At 45.2% G+C, this 16,283-nt stretch overlaps 2 protein-coding genes across 4 annotated transcripts; both read left to right on the forward strand.

Moving 5' to 3' along the window:
- The first annotated feature begins 589 nt into the window (after window positions 1-589).
- LOC101157838 (complement C1q subcomponent subunit A) lies at window positions 590-4,900 on the forward strand. Its single transcript, XM_023955324.2, has 7 exons — window positions 590-729; window positions 2,092-2,259; window positions 2,471-2,647; window positions 4,058-4,137; window positions 4,211-4,327; window positions 4,402-4,482; window positions 4,561-4,900. Exons 2-7 carry the CDS (start codon window positions 2,097-2,099, stop codon window positions 4,708-4,710), a joined length of 768 nt encoding a protein of 255 aa, XP_023811092.1. The 5' UTR covers window positions 590-729; window positions 2,092-2,096; the 3' UTR covers window positions 4,711-4,900.
- Window positions 4,901-11,824: 6,924 nt separating this feature from the next.
- Window positions 11,825-16,029, forward strand: LOC101161146 (complement C1q subcomponent subunit C). Of its 3 annotated transcripts, none has more exons than XM_078948148.1 (7): window positions 11,825-11,894; window positions 14,478-14,593; window positions 14,660-14,722; window positions 14,817-14,961; window positions 15,105-15,245; window positions 15,493-15,619; window positions 15,743-16,029. In XM_078948148.1, the coding sequence occupies exons 1-7, from the start codon at window positions 11,887-11,889 to the stop codon at window positions 15,875-15,877; spliced, it is 735 nt and encodes a 244-aa protein (XP_078804274.1). In that variant the 5' UTR covers window positions 11,825-11,886; the 3' UTR covers window positions 15,878-16,029. The 3 variants fall into 3 exon arrangements, with proteins under 3 accessions (XP_078804274.1, XP_004069365.1, XP_078804275.1); XM_004069317.4 differs by lacking the exon at window positions 11,825-11,894 and adding an exon at window positions 13,913-14,053; XM_078948149.1 differs by lacking the exon at window positions 11,825-11,894 and adding an exon at window positions 13,935-14,053 and having other exon boundaries at window positions 14,258-14,593.
- Window positions 16,030-16,283: the final 254 nt, after the last annotated feature.

Here is a 16,283-nt window from a genome sequence, read left to right on the forward strand (position 1 = left end):
TTTGTTTCAAAACATCTATTTTTAATATATATAAGTGAAGTATTTGACTTCATGCAGAGAAAAAAAAAGGTTTTTGCCCACTAAAGGACAAAAAGGTCACTGAAAGATTTTTGACTGATTCCTGCCTTGGTTTGGGACTTCAGGGCCCAAACTCAGCCAACATTACTTTATGAGTGACATCAAATGTTTCTTTTTATCTAAATCACTATGAGCTGCAGAATGCAGTTAAATTAAAAACGGTTTAATCCTAAAGGAAAACCGGCTCTGTGGATCAGAGGTCTGCCTTCAAATCTCAGCACATCTGTTTCAGGCCGTTCTGCTAAGAGTTCAGATTTCAGATCTGCTCCTGGAGCCCAAACGTTCTGTGGAGGTGGAAGACGTTTGGGTCACAAACCACAATCCTGAGCAGAGACGAGTAACGGTAAACCTGAGTGACATCCTCGAATGAAAGGGGGTTAAAGCTGAACTGGATCCGAGTCCAGATTCTAAAGGTGAGCAGGTCTCCTCCTCCCCTGAGGTTCAGAGTCTGGCTGTGGTCCCGGATCAGAACCGTCTTCAGGTTCCTCCTGATCTTCTCCTCCACAGCCTGGTTCCTTTCTGCAGCTCTCCTCTGTGCTCCTCCACCATCGCTTTCACTTCCTCTTGTCTTTTCCACCGTTTGGATCTGAAGGAGGCAGAAATTTCACTCCGCTCAGAAAGAGGCTCCTCAGAAACTTTAAAGGTTTCCAGGTGAGTTAAAGATTTCTCATTTTTTTATATCAAACTCTCCAACATTTGTTATTTTGAATCAAATAATTCAGCAGAACTGTTAAAGAACTTCAAAGTAGTTGGACCAGAGTTACTGGAAACATTTGTTGGAGTTGTAAAAACTAACCTTCAAAAGTAAAATAAATGTATTTTTTAAAAAGGAAAACTTTGTCATTTATCCGGTTTAGTCACATTTTTAAGAAAGATTAAAATCTTAAATGTTTTTGGTTTTACGTTTTCTTAGGTTTTTAATTTCACTTTAATTTTTTTCATGAATTTCTTATACACACATCAGTAACACAAACACACATATCAAATTATTTGAGTTTACATTTTAATAAAGTAAGAAAAAAGGAAATATATAAATACATAAAAAATATACAGAGTAGATTATGCGTGAATAAAAATATTTCAAAGATGTTTTTAAAAAGGAAGATCTATTTGCCTTAATGTTGTGTTCCTGTTTGTCTTTAATCGTGTAAATGATTTATAGCTTCCTTTAAACTGGGTGGTTTCAGCCTCTTTTTTGTCTTTTTAAGGTAATTTCCCAATTTTGCAAACTTGACTAGGAAACTGACTCCATGTTTTTGCTTTAGGGAGACTTTAAATCCTTCTGCTACTTTAGCATTTAACAAATTCATCATTTGATCCAAAAAAACCCAAAGCCCGTGTTTGCAAAAGCAAACTTCAACTTCCTCAACTTCTCCGGCAGTAACTGCTTTAACTTTTTGAGCTTCATCATCATCATCATCAGTGATCAGATTCAGCTCAAAGCATTCACACCTGCATTATTGCAGGTAATGTGAGTCAGTTTAAGATAAGAACTGCATGACTGCCCCCCCCCTTCAGTGCATTTTTACCCATTTTTCAACAAACTATTATTCAAACCATGCGATTACATTTTTAACAGTGAAATGACAAATAAAAACGTTGCATTGATTTCCTGCATGCAGGAAAAGGCTCAAATGATCATTTTTCCTGCATCATTAGATCCTTTTCCTGCATCATTAGATCCTTTTCCTGCATCATTAGATCCTTTTCCTGCATCATTAAATCCCTTTCCTGCATCATTTGATCCTTTTCCTGCATCATTAGATCATTTTCCTGCATCATTAGATCATTTTCCTGCATCATTTGATCCTTTTCCTGCATCATTTGATCCTTTTCCTGCATTATTAGATCCTTTTCCTGCATCATTACATCCTTTTCCTGCATCATTACATCCTTTTCCTGCATCATTAAATCCTTTTCCTGCATCATTAGATCCTTTTCCTGCATCATTAGATCCTTTTCCTGCATCATTTGATCCTTTTCCTGCATCATTTTCTTCTTGTCATGAATCAGAAACCATGAGAGGCTTTTCTCACCTGCCTGTTTTTGTGGGAGTGGCCTGGTTGTTCTCCGGCGTTCAGTGTGATGTGAGCTGCAAAGGAACAGACGGCCATCCAGGTGAGGCAGGAGCCCCCGGAAGGAATGGCTGGCCTGGAGTGAAGGGCGACAAAGGAGATGCAGGTAACATCCTCCAAAGCATCCAAACGAACAGAGACGAGAGAAGAGAGACGTTCAGATCAATTCATTCATCCACATTGTGAGCTCAGAAACAAAAGCACAGGACGCGTTTTATCAATTTAAACTATAAAACCTAGATCCAGTTTCCCTCAGGACGTCTGTAGGTTGTTGTTTTGTTGCAGATCTGTGGTTTAACTCTCCGCCTGCTGCTTAGGAACGTTGACCGATGGTCCAGGCGGCTCAGATGTCCTGCTGAGGATAAAGGGGGAGAAGGGGAGTCGAGGGGAGCAGGGAGACTTGGGTCCCAAAGGTTACCAAGGTGATCTGGGATCACCTGGTCTGCCTGGTAAACCTGGTCTTCCCGGACCGGATGGGAAGAGAGTCGTCCGAGGCAAGGAAATGTTTTTTTATAAGCGTCTTAAAACAGTGACTGATTTTATGTTTTTGATTTTGTTTTTGTACAATTACTGGTTGGGACGACTATGCTGTGATTCTGGGTTGTATAAATAAAATTGACTTGAAAAAAACAAAGAATGCATCTGTCAAACGAACCAGACAGAACAAGTTCTTCGTGGTCCACCAGGACTTGAGACCAGAACACGGAAAGAGCCGACATGTGGTCAAAGGAACTGACAGGTTCTAGTTTCCCATCAAAGGAAAAACCAGATTCTGCTTAGCTTCTTAGATTTATTTATTTGTTTCTACCAACAGGCCGAAGTCCATTAATCGGCAAATTCTTCCAGTGAAATCAAAAAATCTTCATATAAACATGCACAAAAAAAACAATAAAACAGAGAGGTGGAGGTTTCACAAACCTTTGATTTATGTTAAAAGGTGAGTCAGGAAGAAATAGAAGTATTTACCGAAATACCAACACGAGCAAATGGGACCAATGGGAGTGAGGTGGCAGAGCTGTACCATACTGGAGCGAAACGTTTCCCGCCAAAAACCTTTTGTTTTGATCAAACATTGGAAACGTTTCTTGAATTTTATACCTTTTATCAACTGTCTGGATTTGCAGCAAACAGTAAAGGTTTGTGAGGCTGCTCTGGAGGCGGAGCCAGAAGGAGGTCAGCGTTACGGTCAGGATGAAGTGTTTGTGTTTCTGCTGACCCGGACAGTTTTCATGACACCAGTTATGAAAGTCCTGAAACGCTTCAGGAAGTCAAAAGAAATGTTAAAAATCAAAACTTTTGTTACTCAAACTTTCTGCAGCACATAAAACAAAAACAAATAGAAGACAAAAAAAACAGAAATTCCCCGTCATACTGGAGAACAAATTTAAAGAAAAACATTGGTGGTAAAATCTCCTCTGTAGGTGAAAATATAACACGAACAATATTTACAAATAAAAGCTTAACTGTATTTTTATTAGCTAATCAAAGAAGCACAAAAGTGAACAACAGACTGGATATAACCCGAAAAGAACTTATAAGAATTTCTTCAAAATAAAAGTGGAGCTGAAACTGAACCCTGAGGAACTCCAGAAAACTCCAACCCGCCATGCTGTCCCACTTTGAGAGGTTGGAGCCGCTCAGATTGAATTCAGATGTTTCCTCAATAATTCATGCTTTAATTAATGCTATCACTATACAAACAAAAATAAAAAACATTTAGATTGCATCTGCCCCCCGTGGTCATTTGTGGTATTGCACCTGGAAAATGCATAACGAGAAGCCGGCAACAGAAGAATGACTCCATCACCTTTTAGCACCAGTTTAGCACCAGTTTAAGTGATCACGTCTCTTTTCATACCATGTGAAACTTCAAATCCATTTCTGTGTCCGTCTTTTACTCACAGGCCAACAGTCGGATCAGGATGGCGACCAATCCGCTTTCTCGGTCATCAGGAACATCACCACCTATCCTTCCTTCTCTCAGGTTCAGTCTGACGCCAGAATTCCTCTATCAGAAACGTCTGATGAAAGAGACCCTCATTGTTTCTGGGTTTTAGACGGTCAAAGGCTGGGTGGAGGTGGTCAACATACCTGGTCACTTTAAAACCAGCACAGGCGAGTTCATCTGCAACATATCTGGAGTTTATTACTTCAACTTTCACTCTGTTGCCAAGGTAACGTCCACATGGTGCCTCCTCACCTGCAGCGTTTTAGAGGAGCACTGAGATGAAGGTTCTCGTGTCTGCAGGTCAGCGTCTGCTTGGCCATCGTCAGCAACACTCTGGAAAACAAGCTGGTGTTCTGTGATTACAGCAAAGGCGGTGAACAGGTGGGTTTTCCAGAACCGGGCTCGGCCGGCTCCAAAAGCTGCTGCAATCTTTTGTGGACGACCTGCTTTGGGTTCCAGGTGCTCTCCGGGGGCGTGGTCTTACAGCTGACAGCAGGTGACAAGGTGTGGCTGGAGTCTCACAGAGACCTGCAGGGCGCCAACGTCAACGCCGACACTCAAAGCAAGCAGATCATCTTCAACGGCTTCCTGATCTTCACAGCCCAGTAGCTGCTCTGTTCAAATGAAGACGTCCTGTTTGTCATTTGCCTCAAACTGCAAACGTTCGAGTCCCAAGCGAGAGCTGCACTTCTTAACAGAAGGAAAGCTGCTTCCAAAAACGTCTTATAGTTTGTTTCACGCTCTCTGAATAGGAAATGTATTCTTTTAGCAACCACAACAATAAAAAAAGCAACCAAAAGTCGTTGTTTTGGTGATTTCATGGTGTTTGGCACACAAAATAACACAAAGCAAAGTGACTGCAAAAAATGTTGCCTTTTTTTTTTAGAAAAAAACTTAAAGTTTTTTTTTTTTTTTTTTTTAACTTGTCCTGTCCAACAGCTGGGCAGACAGACGAGAGCTGAGGGCCTCTTGTGTTGGACATATTTTGCTTTAACAAGAGGGGTTATTAATCTTCTGACAAACCAAAGGTATGTCTGAATAAACCCCTTTTGTAATTGAGGCCAAACTTTATTAATTTCAATCGTGTCTGAAAATCTTTGGTGTTGGACCGGACGGAAAAGGAAAGAGGGGAAGAAGAGAGAGGGACGCTAGAGAGAGGGGGGGGTAGGGGGTGATAATAGGAGGGGAAGGGGGATAAGACCATGAAGCAGCATAAAGCAACAAGTTTACTGGTTGTTAATCATTATGGTAAGGTTCAAATGCAGTACAAAAAGGGCGGGGCCCGTCCACACACACACTCAAATGTTATAAACACACCTGCTAGCTGCAAAAATGTCCACCTGTCGACATGTATACAAAACAGATAGTGTTCACACACGCATACTTATGCCTTAAAACCAACTAGTGTGAAATATTTCGGTCATTCAGTCATCCAAGCTATTAGTGCAAAGGTGAGCTAACACCAGTGCTCAGGTGAGGTTTTATGTTCTTCTAAAATGGATGGTGGAACGTGAAAAGAAGGAGGGAGAGTGCCCAGCCATCCCCACCCCAAGACCCCCACCGCAGCAGCGGCGGCAGCCGGAATCCCCCCAACGCCACACGGGAACCGGCAGGGAACAACCGCCGCCCGGGCGACCAAGCCCGCCACCCAGGCCAGGGCCAGCAGGGCCGCCGCAAGGCCCCCAGAGCCAGAGGCCAGGGAAGCACGGAGGGAAAGAGAGCGCCGCCCCAGCCCAACCAGGAGAGCAGCCCCCCCGCCGCGCCGGGAGAACCCAACGCAGAGCCCCACCGGAGAAGGACGCCCACAGCCCCAAACGAGCACCCCACCACCACCCAGGAGTTCCGGGCATCCCCCCGCCCCAACCCCAGGTACGAGCCAGGACCCCCCAAGGGAGACCCGCTCCGCACTCCAGGCAGCCATCCGCCCGGCCCACGGTTGGTCCAGGGAGGAGCGAGGCAGGGGGCCCACCGCCCCCGCCCAGGAGGGGGGAACCCCGGGGAAAAAAAAGAGGGCCCACAAGGGGTGTTATAAATATGGCCCGACCAGGCTCGGCCACAGTTGGAAATTTGGCGGGGCCCAGCACTCAGGAGCAAGGACCAGAACCCACCCCCCAGGGACCAGACACCCCCGGCTCAGATGTAATGTGAACTCCCCCACCGCGCAGAGAGAGCACCGCTGGGCCCAGGAAGCCGGCACCCCGGGGACACGCCCGCCGTTGCAAAGGGGCCCGCACCCCCCACCAGGGAAGAGGCAGGGGACAGACGGACCCAGGTCCCACCTTCCTTGCAAAATGTGTGTGCGTGTATGTGTGTTTGAGATGGTGTGTGTGTGCATGTGTGTGTGTTTATGTTGGGATGTATATATTGAGGGGGGAGGGGTGTGTGTACTAAGGGGGGTGCAGTTAAAATTGGCGGGTAGGGCACTAAGGGGACATCTCCTGATTACTCACAGTGACGTCCCCTCACCCTCCCCACCAAGGGGTCCTAAATGTCTAAGGTGCGGTTAAAATTGGCGGGTAGGGTGCTAGGAGGACATCCGCTGCTTGCTGGCAGTGATGTCCAAGCACCCCCCCTACCAAGGGCCCTACATGTCTAAGGTGCAAATAAAACCGAAAGAGGGGGGGCCCACTCCATACGGCAACCATAGGAGGGGGGCCACTGCCTAGTAAACCCCCCCCCAAGGCTCATCGCAGGCTAAGCCCCCCACCCCCTCACCCTATTATGAGGTTATATGAGGAAGGGGGTAAGTTGGGGACAGCTGATAGACTGTCCCCCGGTGGTCAAACAGCTGTCCCCCGCCCCCCCCCCCCCAGCAAGGGGGCCAGGCTCACCCAGCCCAGGGGCCCCACCCCCGGAGGCGCCGACACCCCAGGCCCAGCACCACCCCCCCACACAGAGAGAGAGGAGCCAGAAAGCGCCCGCCCCCCCCCGGAGCAAGCCCAGGCCCCCACCCCCAAACGCTGGCCCTAGAAGAGCTCTGGTCAGGCCTCGACGGGACCGAGGCAGCCAACCGGCCGGGGAAACCACCGATGGCCTCAGCGGAGACCCCGACCCATCAACCCCCCCTGCCCCGTACCAATAGTGGACCCCCCCCCCCCCCAGAATGCCCCCCCACAGGTCAGGGCCGACAAGACCCCCCACCCCACCCCAGACCCCGCAGCCGAAGCGGAGGACACCCAGAGCGACCGGGGGCCCCAAGAGGGTTGTCCCGTCCTGCCCCAGAGCCAGGGAAGGGCCGATCCCAGCCCCAGGCGTAGATGGGAAGCCCATCCAGCGCCGCTGCCCCCCCCCCCCCCCCCCCGAGCAGCGCCCCCCGCCAACCCCCCCCAGCACAGGCAAAGGGACCACCCCCCCAAGCCAAGCCAGACCACCACCCCACCCCCCCACCACGCACCCCCACACCCAAGCCCAAAGGACCACGCAGCGCCCCAGCCCGCCCCACCCAGGCGCCGGACCCGATCCCCCGACCAACGGAGCCCCCAACAACCCCCGCCAGGCACCGGAGGCCCCGACCCCCACCCCGGCCCACGGCAGAAGGGCAAGGAGCAGCGACGACCATGCCCCCCCCACCCCCTAAGTCACGGAGTTAGCTATGGGAGACCAGAGAGACCGAATTCTTTCAAAGTTACTTGAACTTTGGGCTGACATTTTTTCCAAGCTGATATGATCAAGCAGCAGATTTCTGTGTTGACTTATATTTATATTTTTTTTGCTTTTCCAATTTATTAAAATAGTTTTTTTAGCAATGCAAAGAGTTATGAAAATGATAGATGCTAATCCTCCTTCTACATCGATGGCACTCATGTCACCAAGCACACAAAGTGACGGTGAAGCTGTGATTGAAACCTTAAGCCAGACTGATAGATCGGCACATACCTGCTGCCAGAGAGCCTGGACAGGCGTGCAGAACCATAGTGCATGCATGTAATTGTCGGGTAGATTACTGTCACAGTGCTGACAAATGTCTGAGTTACTGAGACCCATCTTGAACATCCTCTGTCCAGTGTAGTAAATTCTGTGAAGAGTTTTGAAATGGATTAGCTGCAGATTTGGACTTTTTGTCATTTTAAAGGTGTTTAGACAAAGTTCTGACCAAAAACTTTCATCTGTGCTGATGCTCAAATCCGCATCCCATCTTGTTGTCGGAAGTGAAATATTGTTATCTAAATTACATAAAAGTTTGTATATTTTGGAGAGAGTTTTATTCATTGAGAAATTGATCAGAGTGGTAACTACATCTGGTAGCTTTAAATCGTTGTCTCTGTATTTAAACTTTTTAGTAATAATTGATTTAAGTTGCTGATATTCCAAGAAGTTATATATTCCATGTTTGTCTTGAAATTCCTGGGGAGTTATGAATCTTCTATCAATAATTATGTGCTCTAGTTGTTTTATGCCCCCTGCTTGCCAAGCTGGGAAGTGGATAATTTTTTTGTTTATGAGGATGTCTGGGTTGTTCCAGATGGGTGTCATTTTGCACGGTTGAATTGATGATTTTGATATTTTGAGAAATTCCCACCAGGCTGTTAAAGTGGCATTTATATTAATACTTTTGAAACAATCCTGTTTTTTAACTATTTGGCTAATAAATGGAAGATCTGACAGGTTGATCTTTCCACATAACGCCTGTTCCAAGTCTAACCATGAGTTAGTTTCTGGATTATTTTTTAACCATTTTAAGATATATTGTAATCTATTTGCAAGAAAGTAATTGTGGAAGTTAGGTAATTCTAATCCTCCACAGCTTTTTGCAGATTTTAAAGTTTTTAGACTAATTCTTGCAGGTTTGTTGTTCCATAGAAAGCTTGATATGGATGAGTCTAATGTTTTGAACCATTTTAATGGCGGTTGTGTGGGAATCATTGAGAAGAGATAATTAACTTTGGGTAAGATTTTCATTTTTACCGTGGCTACCTTGCCCATAAGAGACAGAGGCAGGTTGGTCCAGCGTGTTAGATCGTCCTGTATGTTTTTCAGTAATGGGGTGTAGTTTAGCTGCACCAGTTCTGAAATTTTGGGGGAAAAATAAATACCTAGATATTTTATATTGCCTGATTTGACTGGTATTGTGAGTCCTTGCTCCGCATTACTGTTCAGTGGTAATAAAACAGATTTATTCCAATTAATGGAATAGTCTGATATAGAAGAGAATTCATTAATGATTGTTGCCGTTTCATTTACAGAATGTGTATTACTTAAAAACAGTAATATGTCATCTGCATAGAGACTAATTTTATGATGGCTGTGTTTGGTTTTAATTCCTTTAATACTCTCATTCTGTCTTATTGCTGCAGCTAGAGGCTCGATAAATATTGCAAAAAGAGAGGGGGAGAGTGGGCAACCCTGTCTAGTTCCTCTTCCTCTTCCAATTTACTCTATCAAAGGCTTTTTCAGCATCCAGTGATAGTATAGTCATTTCCTGGTTTTGGATGGTGGCAAAGTCTATTATGTTAACGAGTCTGCGGACATTGTCATCCGAGTGTCTGCCTTTGATGAATCCAGTTTGATCAAAGTCAATTATGTGAGGAGTGACTTTTTCTATTCTCTGTGCTAGTGCTTTGCAGATAATTTTTACATCTGCATTAATTAAAGAAATGGGGCGATAGCTTGAAGGACTCGTGGGGTCTTTGTCTGGTTTTAGAAGAAGGATAATGTTGGCAGAGTTCATGTTAGGTGGTAGAGATTGGCTTTCATTGATAAATTTTACAGTTTTATAAAACGTTGGTGCCAGTTGTTCCCAGAATTCCTTATAAAACTCTGCAGGAAAGCCGTCAGGCCCTGGTGCTTTACCATTAGGCATAAGTAACAGAGCTTCATGAAGCTCAGACAACGAGAGCGGAGAGTCTAAATTTGTGATTTGATCTTCGTTTAACTTGGGCAGGTTTATATTGTTGAGAAATGAGTTGATGCTTTGTTCTGATGGATTGATCTGTGGAGTGTATAAGTTTTTATAAAAGTCTTTAAACGCATTATTAATTTTTGCCGGGTCATGGGTGACATTCCCTGTTTGGTCCATAATCGAAGTGATTGTTGATTTTTCTTTATTAATTTTAAGCTGATTAGCTAGAAATTTGCCAGATTTATTTGAGTTTTCATATCTTTCCAGTCGAAGCCTTTGTATCTGGAATTGTGTTTGTTTATTGATGATGTCATTTAACTGCAGCTTTAAATTTTTCATGTCGCCCAGTATGTGTTCCTGTGCAGAAGCAGCATAAGCAGTCTCCAGAGTTTTTATTTTATTTTCTAATTCTAATAAATCTGCTTTCTCTTTGCGTTTTTTATGCGTTGAATAAGAGATGATTTTCCCTCTCATGACTGCTTTTGCTGCTTCCCAAAGAATACTTGGTGATATTTCAGAAGTATTGTTGAATTCTAAGAAGGTTGCCCACTCTTTTTTAAAGAATTCAATAAATTCCTGGTCTTTTAACAGAGATGTATTAAACCTCCAGGTTGAACCCGAGGGTGTGGGTACTTCCCTTGAAATAGTAACAGAAACTGGTGCATGGTCACTGATAATAATTGGATGAATGTTGGAACTTTTAATTTCTTTCAAAAGGGAGTTACTGACTAATAAATAATCTAAACGAGAGTGTGCATAGTGAACTGGAGAAAAAAAGGTGAACCCCTTAGTGCTTGGATGACATGAGCGCCAAGCGTCGCAGAGACCCAAGTCATTCATGTACTGCTTTAGAATACTTGCAGACTGCCATGTACGCTGATTTGCTGCTGTGCTGAGTCTGTCAAGTTCAGGGTCCAAAACCAGGTTGACGTCTCTTCCTATAATGATTGTGGAGTCAGAGTGAGCTGAGAGTGAGGTGAAGAATCTGTGAAAGAAGGAAGAGTCGTCAAAATTAGGACCGTATACACTCGCTATACAAAAGTCCTTGTTCTGAATGGATATATTAATGATTACAAATCTGCCTTCTGGGTCAGTAACTCTATCCTTATGAGTAAATGTATCATTTTTATTAATCAAAACTGCAACTCCTCTTTGTTTGGAGTTGAAACTGGCAGAATACATAACTGGATACTGGGAACAGCACAGGAGATGACCAGCTGATAAAGATAAATGGGTCTCCTGCAGCAGAGCTATATCTGCTTTAAGATCATTCAGGTGATTTAACACTTTCAATCTCTTTGGCCCAGAACCAAGTCCACGCACATTCCAGCTAACGATGTTAAGACTGTTCATAGCTGTTCTAACCGGGAGAGTGCAAGGCTAAATAGTGCGTGTGCCCGTCCGTGTGCGCGTGCACGCTGTGCGTTCCTGCTACACTGAAGCGCTGTGCGTTGTGGGTGAACGTGTCTTAGCTGTGAGCTGCATGTTGCGTGCGTCCTGTGTGAGCCTAAGTGAGGTTTTTGCAGTTTATCAACGTGTGTGTGCGGGAAAGTTGATCTAAAACAGCATAAAAAATCTCCATCGAAGTTCATATTGTATGTCATCACAGATTTGGAAGTTTGGCAGCTAAAGGAAACACATTCCCTAACCCTTGTGCTATCTTAGATGACCCCCCCCCTTCCATTGAGGTGTTCTCTGTCATGATTTGAATTTGTTGTCTTGTTTTTGGTCCTTGTTCTGTCTTGTTTCTGTTTCCTGTTTTATTTTGAAAGTCTCCTGTCTTGTCTGTTTTCTTGAGTTTTACTTCCTTTGGTCCCCATCTGCCCTGATCGTGTCCACCTGTGTCTTGTCTGCCCTGTCTGTATTTGAGTCTTGTCTCTGCCTTCCTCCTGGGTTGGTCCATTACCCCTGTTATGGTGTTCATGCCTTGTTGATTGTCCCTCGCCATGCCACAGTAAGTTTTAGTTTTGTTTTGTCATCCTGCTCTGCAGCGCTTTTGTTTCTATTAAACCCCTTGCCCTTGAACCGTGTGCCTCCGCCTCTGCATTCTGGGTCCTACCGGCTTTCGAGCCACCTCACCGTGACTTTCTCCCTACCATGACAAAGGTGGATAAAGGTGGAAAGATTTCATGTAATCCATGGACACCAGTGAAGATCACAAATCATTGAAGAAAAAAGGTTCAGAGCACTGTCTAGTGGGTCTAGATGACCCAACTCCCAATGGTAAAGTGCCTAGGATAGCACAAGGGTTAAGAAAGAAAACTTTACAAACTCAAAAGTGAATCCATTGTTGGAATCAGCTTCAGCTTCATGAAAATTTTGATCTTCTGGCCTCAGGATTTGTCTTAATTGACATTCTGGATAGAAAAACCCCACAGAACACATCAGGTTTCCTCATTTGTACAAATATTTGGCAAATGTTCTGTTTCTAAAGAAAAGCAGGAAGAAAAAAGGTTCGTGTGAAAGAAAGTGACCGAAAGCACAAGTCTCTGTTTTTTTTCAGCAGAACTCTGTTTCCATCTTTATGTAAGAGCGGGAAGTGAAAGCTGCTTCTTCTTTTTCTGTTTTCCCACAAACCCCACACGAGTCCTCATCTGACCCCCTCCCTGCACGCCAACGCCGAGAGACGCTTCAACCTGCAGAGAAATAGAACTGCAGCTTCATCTGTTTAAGAAATGTTGTCTGACCGTTTCATGTGGAAAAAATAAAATGTTTTTAGACAGTTTTAAATTAAAGATATAAAAAAATCCACATTTGGTTAAATAATGTATTTTAAAACCAACGACTAAAGTGCATCGTTAATATTTACCTTATAACATGAAAAATAATTTAATTTAAAAAGACATGGAGAAATCCCAATCTAGAATCAAAGCTAAATTGATGTATTTCAGTAAAGAGTATCGGGTTATTGATGATCTTTAACCCCAAATCCAAGAGGCTACATCAATAAACATACATATTTTTAAAAGGTTAAAAATTTAGTATTCCAAATATTTTCATTCATTAATTCATCTTCTAATTTATTTTAACCCTTTCGGGGTCACGGGCTGCTGGAGCCTATCCTGGCCACTTGTGGGCGAAGGCGGGGGACACTATGGACGGGTCACACATTCACACCAATTGACCCATGAGGCATGTTTTTGGAAGGTGGGAGGAAGCCGGAGTCCCCGAAGAAAACCCACGAACGCACGAGGAGAACATGCAAACTCCACACAGAAAGCTCCTCACTGATGTTCCAGCTGGGACTTGAACCAGGGGCCTTCTTGGTTCCCTGGGGAGGTGTTCCGGGCATGTCCCACTGGGCGAAGGCCCCGGGGAAGAGCCAGGACACGTCTCGGGAACCCCCCAGAGGAGCTGGAGGAAGTGGCCGGAGAGAGGGAAGTCTGGGCATCTTTGACTGGTGCCCCCATGACCCGGGCCCGGGTCATGGGGGCATCCATGGATGGATGTTTGGTCCAGGCCAAAGTGTTCTTCTTCACTTTCTCACGCGCATATCACTGGAATAACAGCAAATATTCAACAAAACAGACAAATGTGAGAATGTTCCTGTCTTTTTCATTCAAAGTTATGGTCCTCTGCTGGAACACTGCAGGCAGGCAAAGACATTCCAGCTACATGCTTGACGGTGAAACAGTTCAAATGTGAACAAACTGGAGAAATGGCTTCATTTGACCGACTGCTGAGAATAATTGAGAGTTCATCTGACTCCTAGAGGCAGCAGCTACATTAGCTTTTGACTGGGAAGGCTCTCCTCATCCAAGAGTAAGAAGTCCAGTTGCTAAGACGGAACTTCAAGATAACAGAGTTAGCATTGCTACAAATGACATGAATTGCAAAGAATGCCCAGTTAGTTTTAGATTTATGGCTTCTAAAAGAAAAAAGTTCCCAAAGACGATCCCTGAGGAGCTCCGCAGCCTGCAGTGATGACTCCATTAGCCAGGCTAACCCCTGCAGACTGACCCACTCGGCGTCGGACGTTTCCTGCATCGTCAGTCAGCTCAGAAAAATGCAGAACTAGCCGCTGCAGCACAGAAGAGTCTGCTGTGGGCTGAGAGCTGCAGAGCTTCTCCTGAAGAGCTTTATCTGCTTCGCTCGCTCGGTCACTTTTGGGACGTGAGTTTATATGATTTTAATTATATGATGTAATCATTGTTAGATTATTATTATGATCATATTTCTGTCTTCTTTTTATATTCCTGTTAAAATAAATCTTTTTTTCCTCTTCATTACGCTGTTGCTGAATCTTAATTACATGGGAATTTTTTTTTCTGTTTGTCATCTTCTCCACATTTTCTTGACTATCTGTTCTCCTTCCAGCTCTTTTATTTTCCTGCTGCTTTTCTCTCCATTTGTCTTCTTGTTTTTTTTATCTTTACTATTTTCCCTTGATCGAATGTCTAAATCTTTTATTGAAATCCCTCACTTCTTTTTTATCTTTTCCGTTTATCTCTTTGCATTTTCCATTTCTTCCCGTCTCTGAATCTTCTTCTGTTACTCATTAAGTGTTTTCTTGCATTCCTCATCTTCTCTCCTTCAGATTCTTCATCATGTTGAAGTTTTACCTCCTGGAGGTCGGAGCTCTGCTCTCATTGGTCGTTCCTCTGCTGGTTGCCACGGAGACGTGTCCAGCAACAGGGATGCACGGGATGCCAGGTGTGTGATCTTAGGTGCGGAGCAGAAAGCAGGATGGACTTTCATTCATGATCTGACCGTTCACAGGGATTCCTGGCCTTCCGGGGAGGGACGGCCGAGACGGAGAGAAAGGAGAAAAGGGAGAGCCAGGTAACTATCATGCACGTGCACGCACACATGCCTGAGGCCAGAAGGACCATCAAAACCATCCCGCCAGCTTTTAATTCAGCCAATCTGTTCTCAGGGGGGAAATGGGCCGGGCCCCTGAAGGGCCTGAAGGGGAACACGGGGCCAAAAGGATCACCTGGTAAGCGAGGTCAAAGCGGAGAACCGGGAAAACCAGGCCCTGCAGGCGAACCCGGATCACCTGGCGAACCTGGAGAATTTGGGTAATTGAGGGGAAAGCGGCACTTTTGATTTTCTCCAGAGGAGAAGCGGCTCCACCTGCTCATGCTTCACCTGCAGCAGGAACGCTGACGGTGACGTTCGGTTCCACCAAACTCTGCTCACAGGCAGCTTTATGGTTCTGCAGGACTGTCGGACTGGAGCAGCAGGCGGCCTTCAGCGTGGCCAGATACTCCTCTGCACCTCCAGAAAAAGGCGCCGTCATTCGTTTTGCCAAAGTCATCACCAACATCAACGACGACTACGACACGGAGACGGGACGCTTCAGGTGAGGAAGCCACTGGGAAGACTGCTGAGGGCCCAGGGACCCGTCTGCCACGGCGTGAAGGGAGGAGCACGCCAGAAGATTTGCAGAAAAATGCGGTTTACTCTTTTCCTGAGCGCTGTCACATGTTTGACGTTTTACCAAACAGAGACCAGACGGGGTCATCTAAGATAGAACAAGGGTTAAATGAAGATCAAATCCAAACCAAACAGATTTTTACTGCTCTGCTATCTGCTTTGTTGGACTGAAGGTGTCGAGTCCCGGGAACATACTACTTTGTGTACCACGCCTCACTGGAGAAGAAGCTGTGTGTGTTGATGAAGCTGGACGATGCCATCCTGACGACCTTCTGCGACTTTCGGCAAAACACTAGACAGGTAGGCTGAGCATCTGTCCACCTCATGGTGTTTGAATGTTTGAGAGGAAATCCCGACCTGAGCGGATGAAATGGTTGCACCTTTGAGGACGGGAGAGCTGGGCTCAGTCTGCTCTGGTTCCAGGTGACCTCGGGCGGGCTGTCGGTGTACCTGTCCAGAGGCCAGGAGCTGTGGCTGGAAACCAAAGAGTTTGTTGGAATGACGGCCAAGCCCAACGGTTACAGCATCTTCTCTGGATTCCTGCTGCATCCTCACTGATCCTCAAAGGGAACAACAACTGAACATCTGTTGATTCTTCTGCTCTTTCGTTTCTGGATGTCCAATCAATTCACAGTCTGTAGAATTCAACCAAATGTTTTTCATAGCAGAGAAGAAACTGCAAATAAAAGCTGTTTTGGGTTCATAACAAAGCTTAGCATCTTGTCTTTTGTTATTTGAAATAGAAAAGCAGAAGCAGTGTTTTTTTTACAAGTTTGTTGATAGACCCACTCCCATGAAAATGGTGCTTTTTAAAACATGTTCATGTAGTGTTTTCCTCATGATGGAGGACATCGTGACTACAGAAGGCCAGAACGTGTAAAACGTGCGCGTTTTCATTGGAAGTGGCCACTTGAGCGCATCGCCGACTGAACATAGCTTCAGACTCCAGACGTCACAGCAGACG

The sequence above is a fragment of the Oryzias latipes genome, chromosome 5 (genome assembly GCF_053564925.1).
Source record: "Oryzias latipes strain Hd-rR chromosome 5, Olatipes_Hd-rR_3.1".
NCBI lineage: Eukaryota > Metazoa > Chordata > Actinopteri > Beloniformes > Adrianichthyidae > Oryzias > Oryzias latipes.

Excerpts from the sequence above, each read along its gene's own strand:
- LOC101157838 (XM_023955324.2), top strand. The coding sequence starts at position 2,097 with ATGAGAGGCTTTTCTCACCTGCCTGTTTTTGTGGGAGTGGCCTGGTTG. Across the intron at positions 2,648-4,057 it reads TGGGAAGAGAGTCGTCCGAG|GCCAACAGTCGGATCAGGAT; the intron begins GCAAGGAAATGT and ends TTTTACTCACAG. Across the intron at positions 4,138-4,210 it reads CCTATCCTTCCTTCTCTCAG|ACGGTCAAAGGCTGGGTGGA; the intron begins GTTCAGTCTGAC and ends TCTGGGTTTTAG.
- LOC101161146 (XM_078948148.1), top strand. Across the intron at positions 15,246-15,492 it reads ACGGAGACGGGACGCTTCAG|GTGTCGAGTCCCGGGAACAT; the intron begins GTGAGGAAGCCA and ends GTTGGACTGAAG. Across the intron at positions 15,620-15,742 it reads TTCGGCAAAACACTAGACAG|GTGACCTCGGGCGGGCTGTC; the intron begins GTAGGCTGAGCA and ends CTCTGGTTCCAG.